Raw genomic sequence first — 18,450 nt, 5'->3', positions numbered from 1 at the left:
TCAGTCTGGTTACATTGTAATTCAGTTGAAGCCCAATGTGGCCCAATCACCTCAATGGCTATAATGATAACAATAAAAAAAAACTAAAATAAAACATCATAAAATAATTTTATTCAACTCAATATTATGGCATAAAATTATAGATACACTATCTTACAATATAAACTCGTATAAAATTCTACTCTGTAGCTTTAGTCTTCTCAGCGAGATGCAGGTCCTTCCTCAGAGTGTAAGCAGACACGTGCATCATGTACTTTTCATTCTTCAAGAAGTTGTCTATGGCCTGGTTCCTGACTTCCTGCCAAGCATAGAGGTCCCTGTAAATGGGACGCACATACTTCATTCGTCCCTGGCCGTTGACGAAGTCAAATACGTCCTTCAATTTGCTCGAGTCTTTGCTTCTTATGCACATTCTTAGCCATCTGTAACAAAGAGGATTCTTTGTTAATAACAATAAATGGTGAAATATAGAGGAGGATAAATAGATCGCTAAGTGACAAATAGTAAAGCAAATAGGTCGACACCTTTTGTTTGTGTACGAGGCCTGTTGTTGATTATAATTATTTATTATGATTTATACAAACCGCAAAATTCTTACACCTAGCTTAACTGATCTAAGTTTTATTCAGTGATATACCTGTATTTAATCTCCGTATTAGTGTTCTCGTTGACTTTGTACTCCTGTCCAATCTTCTGCAGTTTATCAATGGGTAGCGGTTCCTTATCTACCAGCTGCTGAAGCAAGTGTATCATCTGGTGCGGCGTGAACGACGCGACGTCCTGGTGCGATATGTTGTGACTGGGGTCTGCGATCTTGACCAGTAGCGCCGTTATTACTTTCGTCATCGATGTGTCGTAGCTAAAGTAAAAAAAAGTGGTGAAAATGTGTACATTTTATCATGTTAAAGGTATAATAAATTGTAAGTCATTTATTGTTACTAAAATGACATAATCACGAAAAGAAAACTTAACGGGTAAATTAAATGGAAGGTAGACCTAAAAATAGTAGGTGGCTCAACTGATGCCGTACCCGGACGAGCACGATCAAAAACAGCGTAGATTTTCAGCCATTCTTAGTCCCTTAGATGACAATACTGGCTACTTAATGGAGTATGAGCAGCTGTCTGTCAGCAACAAGGAACGTGAAACTAGACTGTATCAACGGTACATCAGCGTCTATGCATAGCCTTATAACGACGAAAAAATGACGTGTACATAAACATAAAATAGAGCTTTTCTATATAAACTAACTTGGGAATGATGGGCGGCATACCGCTCTTGTGCAGCCAGGTCTCCCAGTCGACGCTGTTCAGCTTGTCCGTGTCCTTGAAGTAGTCCAGGAGGTACGATTTGAACTGGTCAGTGTCGATGGACTGCTTGCTGAAGTTCGACAGGTAAGAGCGGATGAAGCCATCGAATACCGCTGTTGGAGAAATGAGAAACTTTATGTTATTACCACTTTATGGATATACATGTCTCAGTGCTGGGTTTAGGTTAAGTTCTGGTAAGTTTGAAGATTGATAACCACGCTAGTTGGCTCTGTAAGCTGGGTATTACAGGTTCCAATATTTGGTATCTAGGTTTTTTATGTTGATTTAAATATTTATTATTACTTGAAAAACTTGAAAAGCTGAAAAATTGCTGAGCACAGAATTTGTCATAAAAAAGGAAAGCAATAACTCAACCCTTTGGTCTGGGTGGAACTTTCGCCAGCTTATACTGCCTTTCAATTCAGGCGTATTTTAATGTCTAAAACTTAAAACAAAAAGAAAACAAAGTACTTACGAGGTCCCCCGAGTACATCTTCCAAATACCTCAGAAACAGGGATCCCTTCTCATAAGGAACTGTCGAGAACGAGTCGTCAGGGTGCACATTGGTCAGATTAAGGACTAGTTTCGTCAACGGGTTGGTCGGCCCCAAGTTATCATTGATCTAGAACAACATCTAAGGGTCAGTACTCACCGGGCCCTCCTACCAGGTCCTCTATGTACCGGAGGAACAGGCTCCCCTTTTCGTAGGGGACTCGAGAAAACGAATCGTCTGGGTGGATGCCTTTTAAGTCGCACACTAAGTTGGTGAGGGGGTTAGACGCACCAAACACTTCGATCTGTTGAATTAATCACCAGTTTAATTTATTGGAAAATTGATCTTGTTCAATTGGTAATAAAGTTTATAATCGCAAGTCAAAGTGATAGGAGATCCACCCAGATGATATATTGGTAGATGAGGAACTAGCTTCTACATTTTTGTAAAATTTTATTTACATTTCTACTTTGCAGGATGTTCAAGGATATTAATGCATTGAAAATCTACATTAAGTATGTATACATGTTATCACTATGTAACACTGTATTTGACAAAACAGTCGAATTAGCCTGTCAGATAGATTTCCAAAACTAACACGAAGTTACAGTACGTTAAAATCCCGGGAGGCGTCACTTACATCGATAAGTAATATTATCCTTTATTAAACCATTTTAGATGCGATTTATATTTTTAATGTTCATATGTATCTATAACTTTTTACTAATTCATCTGACAAGACTAATTCAATATTTTTGGTCAAATACCCTGTTTTTGTTATTTACCATTTTATTTTTGTAATAGCAACATTATAAAGTCACATGTGAATTGTTTACCTATAGTTAAAAGCCTAACGAAATGGACTAGTCACCATATTTACAACATGCTATACAAGTATATAGCCCTATCATCAGCAAATAAAATACTACATACCGCTTCATTCAACTCCTGCAGTCCCAACAGACTGTGGAAGTCGCGGCTCTTCTTAGCCTCAGAGCTGTCATTGATAAGCGACGCAGCCACCTTCCTCTCCAGGAACACTGTGAATCCCTCGTTCAGCCAGAAGTGCTCGAAGTTCCTGTTGGTGACCAGGTTGCCCGTCCAACTGTGCATTATCTCGTGAACTATGACCTCAGCTTGACTCCTGTCGCCTGCCTGCAATTGATAAAACAGACTTTAGCTTAGATTTTGATTGTTTTTTTTTAATTGAAATTATTTAATAATATCCGGTTTTTTTTCTTAAACGACTCCCTCATTATGGAATTTAATCCCTGTGTCACGTGGGTTTCACAAACACGCAAATCGCGTGCACAAAGACACCACAGTTGTCCTACACGGGCTCGAATCCGCAATTCGATACGCACAGTAGGTTTGGCGTTGTGACCTCAATCACTTGGCTATCCGTGCAGTCAAAGGTTTGAGGAAAGGTCGCATTGTTGGAATAATGTCTCCAAAAATAATCTTTTTTCTATTCATGTCATAGAAGCTGCTTAAAAGCTTGTCGAAATTTAATCAATAATTTCTTGACAACTTAAATTATAACTTCTTGCATAGTGTTGTGGAGTTAAGGTTGGATTTTGAATTGATTGCACTAATTGCGAATTTAGAGAAATAAAACACGGGGTTCACTTGCGAGGTGTGTATTGCGACTGAGCTAATAACTAATTGTATACCCTTCTAGAAGCTAAGTAAAAAATGACGTAAACACATAGTATAACACTTTACACTAAGTTTCTGTTTCTCTAGTTCATAAGCCACCTTTATAGGCATTATAAACAGCCTTATATGAGGTAAAAAGGTTGAACACGCCTGACTGAACACAATACCAATAGCACCGTGGCATTGTCAATCAACAAACCTATCGCCAAGTTAATGACCCATTCATTGTGTTAATCACAAAATAAATTGAACTGCTGAGCAGATATCAGATGCATTATTAAGATCACTCTTCTTAGTGATAATATTAAATGTCTCTTTAACTTGCCACTTAACAGTGATGTCAGTAACAGAATTGATGCACGTAACAGTGAGTTTTATCGTAGTGACTATTATGAGTTTCATATGAGTAAAAAAACCTAAGTAGTCCGTCAGACGGGTTTATAAAAAGTAATACGTATTTTTCATTTTGCCACATCATTGAAAAGTAGGAAAAATTAAAAATAATTTAAATGGCGAAATGTATGAATGTAGTAGGGGCTGATAACACCACTTGCTAGTAAAAAGCGTATTAGTAAATGACTTCACACGAGATTTTATTTCACTGTATTTGTCTGACGGACTAAAGTTTGTTTTTTTGTCAAAAGCCCTATAGTACCGTAATATCTTACCAAGAGTGTGGGCGTGACGAAGGTGAGGCAGGGGTTCTCCATGCCGCCGTAGGGGAAGGAGGGCGGCAACACCAGCAGGTCGTACTGGCGCCACTCGTAGGGGCCGCACAGCTTCTCCGCCGCCTGGAGGTACTTCTCAGTCTCCGCAAACTCCCACGCACTGCGCTCGATCTCTTCTTTCTCTGACCATACTAATGACCTGAAAGAGGGGAAATAAAATGATAAAAACTGAGGTCATTGGCACGCACTCCTGTCCAAGAAACACTAAAAACAGAAATATTTGTTGACGAATGTTACTTGTCAACTGCCAAGTTTTAATATCAATTATCAATAAGCCTCTTTTAATACAACCAGTGTACCATTGGTTTGGCTATGAGATTTCCTGTTGCGAAATGACATTTTAAAGGCAGGACCGGTCCGTTTCGCTTCTGCTCGGCAAGAGCCTTGCATTATAATAAGACTACATTATAATAAGACATAGAATAAAATAGTCGGGCAATCCTCAACTCGCCGCAACTCGGCAATTATCACTCGGCAAAGTCCTGATAAATACGCGTGAGTAAATCTTTCCATCATTTAATAATGAATTTAGGTACACCAAAAATCTTCCTAAGCATTTCTGTAAAGTCCTTTCAGGATGCCTTACCTTGGTCCCAACTGCCTTGACTCTAGAACTCCCACAGCGAGAGCCACGAGATAGGAGGGTAGTGGCATGGGCTGTCTGAAGGTGGTCTTGTTACTCTTGACCTCGCCTCGTAACGCGCTCATGAGGACGGTGAACTCCTCAGGAGCTGTGATCTCGGCGTCGTAAGTGAACTTCACAGCCGGTGAGTCTTGACACGGTAGGATGGATCGAGCGTGGATAGGCTGAAAGGGGAAGTGATTTTTTAAGAATGCGTCATACTTTTGAAGAATAAATAATATTTATTTTACTTTATATTCAATGTTAAACAATACAAATCAATGTAATAACCACAACCTCTTCCACTTATCAGTATCACTAGGAAATAGTAGTATTTAGACCCGGGCGTATCGAAATAAAAATAATTTGATACGCCTTAAAGATGATTGAGTAGCATTTAAAAGTAAGTGATTTATTCGTCATACTTATAATACGTCTGCTTGAGATTGCAATTGCTTTCCGCAAAAAGAAAAAAGAAGGAATATAGCGATATTATCAAACTTGCAGAAATTGCAGATCTACCATAAGTAGAATTGTTCCGACATTCCGTATTAGCTAAACACCAAAAACTTTAGGGCTTTAAGTTCAAATGGCTCAAAAATTTCTATAATAGTACCTTATTCAGAGACTTACACGGTACACCTTATATGAGTATTCATTGTGAAATAATTTCGAGCTTATATTACCTGACATTGACTGAAGAGGTATGGGTGTTTTTTGCCTGACGTCTGTTCGGCTTCCAGCCATTGTAACGCGGATGCTGTAGGATCCGTAGAGTATTTGATCTTAATTTTTAACCTGTGGAGAAATAAATATACATAAATAACTTCATTTTTTATAACAGATACCATGTTTATAGCTCTAAACACTATTTATTAATTTAAAAATGCGCTATTGATTTACATTGATAAATGAAATAAGTACTTCTAAATGAAATAAGTACTTCTAAGTGAGAAAAAAGTGTTTTCTACAGTCTCCTTAGCGCGTCAAAGAAGAGAGATGGCAATTTTTATTTTTAAACACAGGTCATGATCGTCCCTAACAACAGTGAAGACCTTAAACCCCCAATGATTCCTATAGTTATAATAATTCTTTATTGACATATAAAGTTTCACAAAGTAAATGAAGCCTCTGACTCCCAAACTAGGTAGATCCTGTATGTCAGGAGTATGTCAGTTCCAAAGAGGTTTATTTAATATCACTATATCTGCTAGTTCTGTAAAGTCACGTATAGAGGGGTTCTTTTTAAATTTCGTATTCTTTAAACGACCTCCCTTGTCTGACCGCGCATGTTCACTAAATAATGATATTAGTTAACTCTGGACTAAGCTAACGAAGACTTCAACGTCACAATTAGAAGGAAGACAAAAAGATGTTTGCGATTTTCGATTTAACCAACAGTCAACTTTTGGTATTTTGCAACGCGTTTCAGGACCGTCACTGGTATTAGACACCCGAGCATTTCTGACCAACTTGACAAATTATACCAAGCTTGCAGCACGCTGTACGCATGTCCACTGTTGTTTCCTATCCCTCATATTGTGGCGCAGAAATCTGTTTCTACTCTTAAACTCGTCGCTAACCTATCTCCTCCATAATCCGCGATCGTGACTTGACTACAACAGGGGTCAAAATTTTCATCACTGGTCTGCGAAGCACTAGAGTACGTCACATCTTCAGAGGCTATGGGATCCGTCCCCAGTTGATACGAAAATCCGGTAAACGACATCGCCACTTCCTTCTCCGCAGACCCGAACTTATCGCAAATCTTTTGGAAAAGGTCACACGAGTCTCCTCTCTTCCTTGGGCTTGAGTATGCATCTTTTCTTTCCAAAGAAAAAGAAATAAGTTACTTAAGGACTAGTTTCTGGAACTCTCGTGATAGTCGGGCTTTTTTGACGCGCGTCAGACAAGGAATGAGGTACAGAAAGAGTGTGATTATCAACATGATTATTTGTGGTGTTTCCAATAACCTACCTAAAAACTCAGTAAACTCTATGACATGCATCTTAATGACAAAAGAAAAGTTAAGAAAAAGAAAATACAAAAAAAAATGAATTACCCCAAAGTTTAATTTGGAGTTCCACTTTCCAGAGTTTTGTTGGAAGCTACTCGTAGCTTGTAATTACTTGTAAATATACAACTGAACAGAATTATACAAATGCGACATTTATCACAAGGTGATGGAAGTCCCATCACTTTTTAATTAAGACTACTCTATGGCAAGAAGCAGCATCTATGTCTTGACACGAATCGTAACTGCCGACCTACGTTCGGCCTTACCTACATCCTTTTTGCACAATACGTGATATAATTTAGAACTCATAAATGTATGTCATGGTAACCACACTGTATTAAATTACAAATTGATAGAAAACAGTTATGAGCGTTGTCATGTTTAATGTGTTTTGATATCGGGGATTCACTTGGAATTACTTCACTTCAAAATTATGTTTTTACTACTCTGGATGATTAATGACCGTAGTTTATCTATCTGTGTTTGTTTTTATTTTATTAACATTACAGCATTTTGTGTCAGTCCACACAACTATACGGTATAACTTTCTTATAACTATGCATCACATACATTGATGTAAAGATCTTAGGATCGAATCCAAACTTATTGATATAAAGACTTAAGGGGGATCCATCCCGAACATCCCGAATGAATGTTTCTTTCTTATAATGGGAAAATCCCCGATATGATTTTCCTACAAGTTCAGGTCTTCGACTGAGTTTTGCAGATCTAGTTCTACTTACTTTTCACCGCTGTCTAGTTTCTTAGGTAGTAGCACGGTCAGCTTCGAACCAAAGTTCGGGACGTGATCCCCGACTTTGTACTGTAGTTGAGAGCCGTCCTCGGCCTCAACGGACTCAATGGTAAGATTACTAACATCCAGTATCTGAAAAAATAATGAATGTCAGAACTTTGTTCGACTCGTTTCTGTACACGATGGGGAAATTTAACTTATATTATAAGGTCTTTAGAGGAGCTCGTAGCTAAGCTATAACCGCATAAGTGATTCGATCACAGGTTAAGCTATGCTTGAAGCGGTTGGTCCGTAGATGTGTGACCATCTTTGTCATATCGAGTTCCTCCGTGTTTCGGAAGGCACGTTAAATTGTGGGTCCCGGCTGTTATTCCTACATCTTTGACAGTCGTTACACCTGTAGTCAGTGTAGTCAGAAGATTGAAAAAGTCTGACAACCGAGTCTCACCAAGGGGTATCGTGTTGCCCTGGTAACTGGGTTGAGGAGGTCAGATTGGCAGTCGCTCCTTGTAAAACACTGGTACTTAGCTGGAACCGGTTGGACTGGTAGCCGACCCCAACATAGTTGGGAAAAGGCTAGGCCGATGATGATGATACAAGGTCTTAACGGTCTTGACGGTCAAACGACAACGAAGTGATTTTAAAGGGGAGCCTTTTTTCCCTTTGGAGGTACTTTGAAAAAATTAACTTAACCTGAAAGGATTGTCCTAGCCAAACCTAGCTTTTGAGAGTTTTCCAAATATGCAAACGTCACACATCACAATCAGGGCGGATTTCCCTTTAGACCAAATAAGCCCCGAAAGGGTAGTTAATACTTAAGGGGCGGCAAAATTTGGTATTCTTTTTTCGTATTAGTCGTAACTTCTTTAATCTCACCCGTGTAAAAACACAAAAAGACTCCATCATTCCGTTACTATATTTAATTTAATTTCTCATGCTTCACTGTAAGGGGGTCCTGATGTTATTCTTTTGTTGCCCGAAGGCAGTTAACGTATCAAATCCGTCCCTGCTTGCTTGATCACTGTTCACTGATACAAAACTATGTTATCAGTTTATGGACGAATAAAACACAGTTATTTTAGTTAAACAGCCCGTAAATAATCATAATGTGTTTAACTTGAACATACGTATTATACATACAGGCAATCAAGTGTATATTGATTTTTATGGATATTAATATAATTTATGTATTGTTTGTTGGAACGAGTTTATCTCAAGTATTACTTGTTTGATAATGAAAAATATTTTAGTGTTAGGTATTCTGTCCCGCATTAAAAATTGTACCGCCATGCACCATGCAAAATGCGGTTGACGACGACAGCTATGGTTAACTAAGAGTCTGTTACGACTGGTTTCTTGCCCCGGGGGAGCTGGTGTCCAAGAGACATTTTACCAGAAAAAAATATATACTAACTCCGTTTTTAGCTCAGTCTTTACAGGAAAACTTGAGCCTAAATTCGATTTTAATCGAATGTACAACGTGTTGCTCGTTAAATTTGGTCAATATTACGGTTTTATACTGTCAAAAACAGCCAGAGTTATACTCTATAACGTCCATATATCTAGAAGGCAATTGAAATATAGGCAACAGCATACTCCGATTAATATAATGAAAAGATCGAGGGTTAAATGGCCTAGGGATACTAACTCAAACTAGCCAGGGATTTTGGGAGTTAGTATTTTATAATAGTAAACGCGGTAATAGTATCGGATGATATCTGCATAACATAATCAGTTAAGTAAATAATATCCTGCTCTTGAAATACTTAAGTCGTCAGATAAATGCGTGTCAAGTAATAATAGTGATGTCTCTATTGATTGATGTATCTATATTTGAGTGATGCTGTTGATAAAACTTCTATATTATCATTTTTATCCACATCTCTTAAGATAATCATATTTACAAATATGTATTTGGATAATTTTCTGAGTTATAGTGATAAGAGGACAATATGAGTACTTGTCCGATCTCGCATTATAATTATTCCGAGTGAACATTTCAATCAAATTTCGTTAAAGTTTTGTTTTTAGTCATACAAGCTGTTCCTGCAAATCGAAAATGATCCCCGCGAACATAACATCTGAATAAAAACTATCCTATGTTAATCCTTGTTAAAAACTATCTGTGTACTTAATTTCGTCCAAATATGTTGTGGTTTTTGTGTCGAAGTGTAACAAACACCCACACTTAACAAAACTTTCGCGTTTATAATATTAGCAGGATAATGCTTATTTGATTGGTTTCAAGATGGACCTTTGAAGTCGTTCCAATTACATTTTTTCTAACAGCTACTTAGTTGCTCTACATCCACTGTACTTAATAAAACTTACCACATCATTAATATCCTGAAGGACATCAAAGTTCAGCGTGGCAGAGCCGCATAATATTTGCTTCTCAAAGTCAACGGTCAGAGCCAACGATATATGTTTTATTATAGCTTTTTCTGTAACAAGAGGAGATCAAATAAGTAATTAATTAGTCAAAAAAGGATTTCGCTTAAGTAACAAAAGGAATATCTTGCTCTTCAGAAGTTAATTGGTGTTTTGTTTCAATCAATCAATCAAGTCAGTTTATCGCAGTCCAGTGCTGGACACAAATAGGTGTACGTAAAACATTAGAGATCTATGGGTCAACGTTTTCTCCACTTGGCTTGACATAATATGTAAGCTCATTACTTTAAAGCCTCAGGCAATCATTACGGTAGTTCTACTGCTAAACACTACGAAAGATTGAATAAATAGAATTACTTACCAGGGCGCGAATAGGAAGCCGGATCGAGAGGACTCAAGGCACCCATAGCTCTTACTTGACTAAAACATAAAATACAAACGAAACATGATAACACAAGTGATATTCTACCGGACATTATCGAAACACACGTCAACACAGCACTAAGGTCGCTACACGACTGATACAGAATCTTGCTCTCGACAAAACAACTAGATTTCAAAGATTAGAAAGTTAGGCAGATTGCAAAAGCGAGTGGACATGACGCAAATTTATTTAATACGACATTTGACATGATTTGTTTACAAACAATTGTGTCAGCTGTTATCAAGGGGGCTAGAAAGATCAATGGCCTTTAAAATTAGATACGACAGGTCAAAAATAAACTTTGTTTAGAGCCAGAGGGTGAACAAAAGCTGCTTAAAGTTCCGTCATTTCAGTTGTCACAACACAACTGTAATATCATTACTTTAACACGTAGCGGTAGGCCTCCAGATATAACATTCAACAACATAGTATATTTCGGCTACAAATCGGTTATTTCAAAGGTATGTAATAGGTAATGGATGGTATGTCCACTCGATCCTACAAATTAGAAGTTCCTTCCACGAAGCACGATGGTTACGGATGCGAGATTCGAAATGGTATCTACAATACTAGTATAGGTTAAATATTTTGACCCGTAGCTAATAAAACAGAAATACATACGAATTTTGACTACAAGCGTAGCTCGAATCTGTCTCGTCGTAACTCATCAGGCTTAGTGAATGGAGCTGCCTTTCAGCCGACATTTTTAATCAATTAAACTGATAATATATTCTATTCTTCATTACACCTTGTACAACTATGTCAATTACATTTATTGATGACATTGTCAACGATAATTGTCTTCTATGTATTGACATGAAGGTTTTGATGTTTTTTGCCAGTTTGTCTTAAAAAGGTGTCTAGAAAGCCTGTATTTATTTCTAATTCAAATTATGAGTAAACAGTGCGAAAGAAAGATATCCGGGTTAAAGAAGGTAACAGGATCAGTTGCCGTTCTCAAACACGATCTTAACTTGAAACGCTTTTTTTATAGACTAAAGAAAATATTGGAAATGTACGATATAGACGGCCTACATTGCGATGGCAATTTGCAATGGAAGCTTATACAGCCATAAATTTGTAAGTAATTGAATGATGTCAGACAAACGAAATGTTAACTCCTTTATATTAATGATGACTCTTCTATTTTCCCCTTTTATAACAATATTATATAAATCTATGTTGTCCCACAGCAGAGCAAGGCCTTCCTCTCTTCTTACCACTTTTCTCTTTCTAATGTAGGTTTACCCCAGTCCTTTCATTAAAGAATCAAAAACATCACGCTAATTATACCTGGACCTGGACTACATACTGTTCTACCCATTACTGATTGACTATAAAATAATCTACGCTACGGTATCAATATTCTAGTAAGTTAGATAATTAGTCATAAGTACCAACATTTTTTGGGCTATCAAGACTGGAAGCAGGAGGCACAGGGCAGAACCAGATGGTATTCTTTTGAGGCCTTCACCCAAGGAGGGGACGAGGAAAGAGTTCTTACAACTATCAATTAAAAAAAATACTAGTAAGTAGAATGTCATGTTGTGTACATTTTGTTAAGGCTAACAGAGAAAGATGGAAATTGTTGTTCTTATATCAAAACTGTTTAAACTAATAGTTTGTGTTTGATATGTTTTTACGTATTACTAAACTTAATACTAAACTTTTTAAGAATTTTGTGTTTTTAATTGTATTTTTAGTAATTGACAAGATTTTATACCCTCATTTAAAAATGATGACATTATACATCCAATTTATATTTGGTAGCTTTATATTTAGGAAAAGCTAACAAACAGGCATTCTAGTAAACATTAGCTTCCTTTTGCCCAATTTATGACAAGGATGGTGTCCAAATCACATCAAACTCAAAGTGGCTTTCTTTGTTCTGAATACAAGTACTTTTTTAATTCACATGATGCCGAAATTAAGGAAGCAAAGAGGCTCTTTCCTTTACTGGAACAAGAATGGCCAAGAACAATAATAAAATAGAGGCAGTTTAAGGGCTTAAATAAAACTGCAATCTTACATAAGTAATGCTGTTGCCATGGCAATACCTTGCCATAACTATGTCAAAATTGATATTGATTGAATAGCTAATCAAAATAAACTTTATTTTACATAAGAGCATAGTATTTACATAATTCAAGATATTTATCAGAATGCTATCATTAATCCTGCTTTGATTATGATTAAGCTTTGAAGTATTATAATACCTTTATATAAGTGCAGCATGGGAAAAATTAAATCAATTTTATTTTAAGTTATATTTAGATAGACAATTTATTATTTTCCTGTTCTTTACTTTAGTTCTGAACAAAGGTGAAAGAAAACAGAAAATTCTGGGAGAAGAGGTTCTAGTCTTTTGAAAAGATTTAGTGTTATTCATTCAACCTGTTTAAGTTTACCAAGTTTCAGAGTTATGTTAATATTGCAGTTGAGGAATAAAAAACAAAACACTGCTTGGCATAAAAGAGGAGAAAGGCATTCTTCTACATCTATGATAATTACTTGAAAACCTAGTGGTAAGTTCCCTAATCTTTAGATACAAGATCAGTGATTTTTAACATTCCAAACAAGCATAATGTTAATTGTTAACAAGCTAAATAAATTTAGCTACAGCTATTACAAAGACATTTCTGTGGTGGCTGTACCCAAAACTCATTAGAGTATTTATATGTACAAGTACCAAGTATATTTACTTTAAGTTAAGTATAGTTGCTGTTGTTGTTATAGGGAATAATATGTCCAGTCATGCCACAAGAACACATATAAATAGATAAAATATTTAAAAAAAAAACATTGTCATAACATAAAAGTAGGTTTCGAAATATTTGAGATAGTAAGTATAAACATATATAAAATATAACATTCTAAGGTTTACTTTAATAATGCAAATAAGACTGTTATCTATGAAACTACTAGACAGTAAGTTGTTTTGTACAAGATAATGAAAATTAAAGGTTTCAACTTGAAGTTTTCTGAACTTACCGGATCTGGCTGGCTAATGAAGTTAAAAACTTTAAACTTCTTATAATAATAACAAGTTTGATTATAAAAACTTTAAGACTGTAGTCAAAAGACAAGTCGGCTGTTTATAATAACCTACACCACTGCACCTACTTGACGCGGCACAATCGCTAGTGTCAAATTATCGTTTAGTTTCATCGTTTTCGGAATATCAATAAAAAAAGTTTTTATACGACAGATGAGTATCAATATATTCTCATTACGTAATAAACACTATGAAGTATTAAGAATATTGAGTAAATTATTCACGCTAGTATTAAACTATTCATTCGTTAGAAAACAAGGGATTGCGTTTAAAACAACTGGTAATATTATAGATATCACACAATAACAAACGTCGCATAAACAAAACGCTTTACCTGTGCATGGATTTCTTCGAAATGTCGGCATCGAAATTATTCCTAAAGTTATATGATTTTGACCAGTTTAAGGTGCTGTGTTGGTATGCCGGTTGTTTTAATAGAATAGAACATGATCTTTGTGTATTATTTCTAACACTATTTAGTAAATTTAATTGAAAAACCCGCGTGACTACTTTCCGAAAAGATGACATTTTGATTTTTTTATTTAGTCATTGAATTGTGGTACAAAACCGCTAGCACTCCGTTTTACGCAATAGTGCCAGAAATGTAAAATAGGTTTCTTAGGGTATTTACACACAAGGAAACTAAGCTCATTACGTCTCTGTAAGGTATCATATTCGTCTGATTTCTTTACCAAACCCAACTTCGTAAGATGAGATTTGACCGCTTGAATCTAGACATGTATTATTTTGGCACTTGAAGCGCCTCATTTCCTATTCAGTTTCATTCAGCTATAGTTGGTTGAATACAGTGCATTTTTTTGTAAATCGATTGAAAACGAATAAATATTTAAGTACACCGTGTAAAAGTCTACTCTCTAAACTCATATTACAAGTGTGGTAGTAAGCGAAGTCATTATATTTTACGATGTAATTATGTCGAGGAATTGATTTTTTTAAATCCTTCATCATAGAGTTAGAGGCCGTAGAGCTATGTTTTTAACATTTGACATATTTTTATTCCTGTCATTCACTGTCATTGATGTCAAGCAAATCAAGTTCTAGGTTCCGTCTCTACCTTAATAATAAATTGAACATCAATAGACGAATATTATTGTTAGTTCATTTTTAACAGACTTGTTTATTTATACCTCTTCTATCATTAAACTGAAATACAGTGACATACGTAAAACAATAAATTGTGAAATAGTGTAAATTGTTTAATATAATTGTATCTGCGAAGTGCAAATGTGGTAAATATGTTGTCAAGATTTCACCATTATCACGGCTCCAATATTATTTTATTTGAAGATAACACAGTAGCATACAGAAGAGCAAGTTTTGCTCATGGCTTAACGTTTAGCGAGAAGCCGCTGCTGCCTGGTGAAATATTTTTGGTGGAAATAGAAAAAACCGAACGGGGTTGGAGTGGTCATATGCGAATAGGATTGACATTGCTCGATCCTCAGACTGAAGCATTCGGGGATAAAGGACTTCCGCAATATGCACTGCCTGACCTTGCAAATACCGGTATGTCGTGGATATTTCCTATATCAAAATCGAACAATAATGTTCTTGTGGAACTGGTAAATCAAGTGGTTAGCGGGCGGCGAGAGAGCGAGCCCCGCGTATCCGTGCTGGGAGATGGACATGTAGTGAAGACTCCTCGCGGTTATGTATCTAAAATGGTGCTCAGACCACAACTATTATCACAAAATGGCACACCACAAGGAATCCTACCTATGGATGCTGGAAGTCGCATAGGTGTTATGTTTGTACCATGTGCCAAAGTAAACAAGGATGACCCAGATTTAGCTGAGATGCATTTTATAATAAATGGTGAGGATCAGGGTCCCTGCACTAAGGCTATCCCATACTCAAGAGGACCACTGCATGCTGTAGTAGATGTCTATGGAACAACAAAACAAGTTAAAATTGTTCAACTCTATGGAGGTGAGTAAAAAAATGTATATCTTTTATCAATCCCAGATTTTTTGTGTTTACTTAACCTTTCTATATTGAAATTATTTATCTGCTATATTCCCCATAGATAATGTTGTTTACATAATTATATTGTATTTCAGTGAAAACCCTACAAAGTGTTTGCCGGGATGCAATTCTACAATATGTTAATAATGGCTCTATAAAGTCATTACCTCTGCCAAAGTGCTTAAAAGACTTTCTACTTTCATAGAGTTTTGGCTAAAAGCAATGAGTATGTATGTAAAAAGGTTATGACAATAAGGCTGTTTGTTATACAACTGTTCTTTGAAACAATGATTGGGTGATATTGTAACACTTCACATTTTTGTATATTTGTATCATATTAGATGAAATATGATATTAAAGTTATGAACTGTTATCTGCAGTAGTAAAATGGAGATAGATTTATGAAAAAAAAAAATATAAATTGATCCTCAACCTACTCTATTATTTCTTCTTTGTTCCTATGTATAAAGCTGTAGTTTGATGACAACATGTATATTGATACAGATAGAAATAAAACTAGTCTGGTTGGAATATCTTTTATTGTTTTTAAATCTATAAAATAAGACAATCTGTTGTATAATGCTTTGAACTGCTGGTGTGTATTTTTTTTGGTCTTAATTCAATGTGTATTCCAGTTTAAAACAGAATTTTACTTATTAGCTGTAAATCATTGAATATGAAAAGGAGGCTTAATACATCAATGCTGTAAATTATGTTATCAAATAAGTTAACACACAACACAGATTGAAGACTATTCATTGAATGGAAACTATGAATTTCTTAGAATTTATTTTTAATATGTTAAGTGTCACCCAAGAAATTGTGTTTGATAGAATATTTGATTATGGAATTTTATTTTGATAGGATAAAAGTATGACATTGAAAGATGTAGCAGTGATTTGTAATAAATTAATTTGTGCAAATATAATTTGCACCATTGGAATGAGTCGTGATTATTTATTTTAAAAGATTGAATAAAAAGCAACTGATAGGTATGAGACAAAAGTTTTGTTTTTTTTTTATAATTAAGTTTAGCTAATAATGCAAATATTTGAGTATGAATCATGTTTTTATTTTAACAAGTTCCACACAGTAAACAATGGTTCAAGATACAGAAGTTTTTGTGGTTGCCAAATTAAAAAACAAACTTCATCAGAGCTTTTGTGACATGATAATGTTAACAGGTTATCTAGTAGATTTCATTTTTTCTTTCATTTAAAACTTATCAAGATAGATGAATTTTAAAATTAATGGTCTCAAGATACAAGATTGTAAATTCCTTTGGCCCCACTTTCTCAACTTTCAACAAAAAACAAGAATATATAGTTCACTTTTCATACTTACTTAACATCCCCTTGTAAATATCAAGAGATTCAACTAATATTTTGATTCAGTTGACTTTGTATGTATTAAGTACCTAATGTGAAACAAAGATTGGTGTTTATTTAAAAGCCAAGGACATTTGAACTGAACAAATCATTGAATAATATCCAAATGTTACCAACATTGCATCTGATATTGTTTTGTAAATTATTACTAGAAACACCTCTTTATGATGTTATCAAATTGATATTTAAAAGAACATAATTATAAGAATAAAAATATTGATACTTAATGCAAATTGATTTTTAATTTAATTTCTTATTTAGGTCTATATGTGTATCCTGTTTTTGCCCGAGTTTAACCGCTATTTGTGAAGGCCTATTATAAAAATAGGGAGTACCTTTGGACTTCTTCGGGCAGGGATCGTCGCCGAATCAATTTGCATTGCACTATTCAGTATTATTTTCGAATTGCATGAATTGTACCGTAATAGGAGCGATGTCAGCCCGGGAGCCAAAGCGTTCGGGCCCAGCTACCAATGTTTGTTGAGCGCCATACCTTAGCATTGTGTCTCCAGTCCCGGGCTAACTACCCTTAATACTTTTAGTTTACACGTAAGTTAGTTCCTGATCCCACTACCTGCACCTCACTTAAACTTAAGATTTGTCCGATACCTACATCCATCTAGAAGGTGTTAAATATTAGGCGCCAAAATGTTCTCCCGGAATTATAAAAGAAAGATGACATTTGAATAAGCCCTTAGATTACGTGTGCCAAAAATTAAAGTGTTATAAGTTTATTCAATGGGATTTCACAGTAGTGTCTTTTGGGGTGACACAGGGACCTAACATTGGTACTGGTCGGACTGCCTCGGACCCACTAATACCTACGCTTAGACAGTTTCCTGGCGTAAGGTTATCGACGAGTTGACGGCGGAACCCTTTCCGAATTTACAGACAGGTTTTACGTTTAAACTTGTGACCCTCTTATCTGTTCCTCCCCATTTGCCCCATTGAGGAACGGAAAAAAATGTGTTAAATTTCCATTATAGCTCACAATCTTTTGGACCCGTCCCATTTTAACAAATATCTACGTCATTACTAAGTTTTAAACCAATGACAGAGACTAGACAGAAATTTTACTTGTTTAAAATGTTCTTAGCTTTAAAATAAGGCAGCGAAATTAATTGTCTACGATGATTGCTCTTTTGTATATTTGCTGTGAAATCTTTCTACATTTGTTTATGTCAGCGTAAATTTTCGAATTTAAAGTGATTGTATTTTTTGATTCTTTGATCAATATTATTATATATATTTGAGAGAGTGGTGAGGAAGATCCTTCAATACATAAGACAAGCTTTACTCACGTGTCCTATTAACACGATTTCTGTTTGTGATAAAAATATAAATCATTTGTTTAAGTAGTTAACAGTTTTATTTAACTTTTGTAACGTACCTAAAGACATGCCATGGTTACCAGCAACAATTTTTGTTTAGCGTTTCAATTAGGTATCTACCGTTGAAAACCATTGAAATAATTTTCTAATCGGACCTTCAATTCTTGAGATTTGAGCGTTCAAACAAATAAACTCTTCAGCTGTATTATAATAGATAGACAATACTTACTATTTTGTCCTAGCTACCTGATAGAGCTGATATTATACTTATATAAATATAAAAATATTTCA

At 35.5% G+C, this 18,450-nt stretch overlaps 2 protein-coding genes across 3 annotated transcripts; one reads left to right on the top strand and one right to left on the bottom strand.

The window, feature by feature from the left end:
- Positions 1-89: 89 nt before the first annotated feature.
- LOC113504874 (leukotriene A-4 hydrolase) lies at positions 90-13,977 on the bottom strand. 2 transcript variants are annotated; one of them, XM_026887379.1, is made up of 13 exons: positions 13,789-13,977; positions 11,801-11,905; positions 10,337-10,395; positions 9,916-10,028; positions 7,574-7,716; positions 5,500-5,611; positions 4,778-4,998; positions 4,132-4,330; positions 2,738-2,959; positions 1,964-2,108; positions 1,252-1,423; positions 638-859; positions 90-422 (listed from the first exon to the last, which is right to left on the bottom strand). In XM_026887379.1, the coding sequence occupies exons 1-13, from the start codon at positions 13,794-13,796 to the stop codon at positions 179-181; spliced, it is 1,965 nt and encodes a 654-aa protein (XP_026743180.1). In that variant the 5' UTR covers positions 13,797-13,977; the 3' UTR covers positions 90-178. The 2 variants fall into 2 exon arrangements, with proteins under 2 accessions (XP_026743180.1, XP_026743170.1); XM_026887369.1 differs by lacking the exon at positions 1,964-2,108 and adding an exon at positions 1,786-1,933.
- Positions 13,978-14,466: 489 nt separating this feature from the next.
- On the top strand, positions 14,467-16,445 carry LOC113504915 (neuralized-like protein 2). Its single transcript, XM_026887432.1, has 2 exons — positions 14,467-15,404; positions 15,536-16,445. Exons 1-2 carry the CDS (start codon positions 14,711-14,713, stop codon positions 15,643-15,645), a joined length of 804 nt encoding a protein of 267 aa, XP_026743233.1. The 5' UTR covers positions 14,467-14,710; the 3' UTR covers positions 15,646-16,445.
- Positions 16,446-18,450: the final 2,005 nt, after the last annotated feature.

Source organism: Trichoplusia ni, chromosome 2, assembly GCF_003590095.1.
Source record: "Trichoplusia ni isolate ovarian cell line Hi5 chromosome 2, tn1, whole genome shotgun sequence".
NCBI lineage: Eukaryota > Metazoa > Arthropoda > Insecta > Lepidoptera > Noctuidae > Trichoplusia > Trichoplusia ni.
The sequence above is the reverse complement of the archived record's forward strand: the minus strand, read 5'-3'. Positions and strand labels throughout refer to the sequence as shown.

Bases quoted from the DNA above. Each gene is read 5' to 3' on its own strand.
- LOC113504874 (XM_026887369.1), bottom strand. The intron at 1,934-2,737 runs GTATGTAGTATT...ATGTTGTTCTAG, and splicing joins TGCAGGAGTTGAATGAAGCG to ATCAATGATAACTTGGGGCC. The intron at 423-637 runs GTATATCACTGA...TCTTTGTTACAG, and splicing joins AATACGGAGATTAAATACAG to ATGGCTAAGAATGTGCATAA.
- LOC113504915 (XM_026887432.1), top strand. From the start codon at position 14,711: ATGTTGTCAAGATTTCACCATTATCACGGCTCCAATATTATTTTATTT. The intron at 15,405-15,535 runs GTGAGTAAAAAA...ATTGTATTTCAG, and splicing joins AATTGTTCAACTCTATGGAG to TGAAAACCCTACAAAGTGTT.